The sequence below is a fragment of the Oncorhynchus mykiss genome, chromosome 22 (assembly GCF_013265735.2).
Source record: "Oncorhynchus mykiss isolate Arlee chromosome 22, USDA_OmykA_1.1, whole genome shotgun sequence".
NCBI classification, from domain to species: domain Eukaryota; kingdom Metazoa; phylum Chordata; class Actinopteri; order Salmoniformes; family Salmonidae; genus Oncorhynchus; species Oncorhynchus mykiss.
Window position 1 is genome coordinate 37,820,433 of NC_048586.1, and position 2,619 is coordinate 37,823,051.

Sequence of the window (2,619 nt, forward strand, 5' to 3'; positions counted from 1 at the left end):
ATGCATCCTGTTTGCAACAAGACGCTAAAGTAATTCTGCAAAAAAATGTGGCAAAGCAATAAATTGTTTGTCCTGAATACAAAGTGTTATGTTTGGGGAAAATCCAATACAACATATTACTGAGTACCACTCTCCATATTTTCAAGAATTGTAGTGGCTGCTTCATGTTATGGGTATGGTTGTAATCGTTAAGGACTGGGGAGTTTTTCGGGGATAAAAAATCAACTGAATGGTGCTAAGCACAGGCAAAATCCTAGAGGAAAATCTGGTTCAGTCTGCTTTCCACCAGACACTGGGAGATTAATTCACCTTTCAGTAGGACAATAACCTGAAACACAAGGCCAAATCTACACGTGAGTTGCTTACCAAGAAGGCAGTGAATATTCCTTAGTGGCAGAGTTACAGTTTTGACTTAAATCTCCTTAAAAATCTATGTCAAGAACTGAAAATGGTTGTCTAGCAATGTTCAACAACCAATTTGACAGAGCTTGAAGAGTTATGAAAAGAATAATGGGCAAATGTTGCTCAATCCAGGTGTGGAATTCTCTTAGAGACTTACCCAGAAAGCCTCACAGCTGTAATCACTGCAAAAGGTGCTCCCTGCAAAGTATTGACTCGTTGTGTGATATTAAATGAGATATTTCTGTATTTCATTTTCCAATAAATCTGCAAAGAAATCTCAAAACATGTTTTCACTTTGTCGTTTTAGGGTGCTGTGTTTAGATATGTGAGAGAAAAAATATATATTTAATCCATTTTAAATTCAGGATGTAGCACAACAAAATGGGGAAAAAGTCAAGGGGTATGAATACTGTCTGAAGGCACTTAGTAATCATATAGTTGCTACCACTCCACTTTATTAACCACTACTAGAATGTTCTTGGATTCCAGATATAACATGTCACAATTTATGAAATGTTTGGCTACAGTTTTGCTGGAGGAAGGAAAATCCCAACAACCATCTAATGACATTGGGAACATTAATATATTCATTTTCATCCACATTAATTCACACTGGGCAAGACCAGCTAATATGAAATCATGTTTTTCAGTCATGTGTTATATTTTTTCCAATAGACTGATGTTTGAATTATGATGCTTCCATTTTTTGTGTTTTTCTTTAAATAAAAGATTGGAATAGTAATACCCATGAACACAAATGTCAGTTAACTTAGTGGAATATCTCTGAAAAGTCTCGATGTGAAGAGTTCCCCCTCCTACTGTTATTCAACAGAAACAATAAAGGCATGGGCTCTCCTCACAAATGCACCCAGCTGGAAATAATGACCCTTTAATAATGACCCTTCAAAGGCCACTTTGTACTGTACAGGGAGGGGGGCCTCTATGCCATGTTGCTCTGTCAGGGGTTTGAACAATGGAGCCACATATTCTTTATTGGTCGGCTCAGGTATAAAAGCGATAGGGGGGACATACCGAAACTTGTGCAATCCTGAGACCAACACAGTAACCGCAACCATGTCTACGGGCAAGGTGTGTGGATGCTTTGATGAACCTGGACATTTAAGCAGCAGTTTTTCAAATTTGTTTAAAACCATCAATGAATTGTACTGTACTGTTAGAACTACATCTATTTTGTTGTGTGTTTTTAGATCATCTTCTACGAGGACAGGAACTTCCAGGGTCGTTCCTATGAGACCTCCAGCGACTGCCCTGAGCTGACCTCCTACCTGAGCAGGTGCAACTCCTGCAGAGTTGAGAGCGGCTGCTTCATGGTGTACGATCGTTCCAACTTCCAGGGAAACCAGTACTTTGTGAGGAGGGGAGAGTATGGTGACTACCAGCGTATGGGCATGAGCGATTGCATCAGATCTTGCCGTAACATCCCCATGGTAAATATATTAAACCTGTTCATTTTGACTCCCATAGGCCACATGTACAACTCCAGCAAAAGCAATGTGATGGTATATTTGGAATTATTTGGTAAAACCCTTTTCCCATATCCATTTACAGCACAGAGGAAACTTCAGGATGAGGATTTACGAGAAGGAGAACTTTGGAGGTCAGATGCACGAGCTGAGCGACGACTGTGAGTCCATGACCGATCGTTTCCGCATGAACGACATGCAGTCCTGCAACGTGATGGACGGCCACTGGCTGATGTACGAGCAGCCCCACTTCAGAGGCAGGCAGATGTACATGAGGCCTGGAGAGTACAGGAACATGAGAGAGTTGAGCATGCACATGGGCTCCAACACTGTGAGGTTCAACAGCATGAGGCGTATTTTGGATTCTTGTTATTAAATTCACCAATGACTAAAATTACGAGTATAAATAAAATCACCTCACTTTTAAACGAAAGTGTCTTTGGTCCTTGGTTTGAGTCCTTGGTTTGAGTCCTTGGTTTGAGTCCTTGGTTTGAGTCCTTGGTTTGAGTCCTTGGTTTGAGTCCTTGGTTTGAGGTAAAGGGGCATTCAGAAGAGACATCTGCATTTTCATATGGTTAGTTTCCTCATAGAAGTGCAATGGGAGCAGAAATGTCAGTCTATTTCAAAACTGATGTGGAATTAATTTATGGTGTTAGAACATGTTCAGAAATCTCAATCTGTTAAAACCACTGATCATTATAAATGGTTAATGTGTAAGTAAATGTTAAAATAC

General features: G+C 40.1%; 1 protein-coding gene across 1 annotated transcript; it reads left to right on the top strand.

Moving 5' to 3' along the window:
• Nucleotides 1-1,455: 1,455 nt before the first annotated feature.
• LOC110501829 (gamma-crystallin M3-like) lies at nucleotides 1,456-2,319 on the top strand. The gene is made up of 3 exons (XM_021579668.2): nucleotides 1,456-1,491; nucleotides 1,611-1,850; nucleotides 1,972-2,319. Exons 1-3 carry the CDS (start codon nucleotides 1,477-1,479, stop codon nucleotides 2,260-2,262), a joined length of 546 nt encoding a protein of 181 aa, XP_021435343.1. The 5' UTR covers nucleotides 1,456-1,476; the 3' UTR covers nucleotides 2,263-2,319.
• The last annotated feature ends 300 nt before the right edge of the window (nucleotides 2,320-2,619 follow it).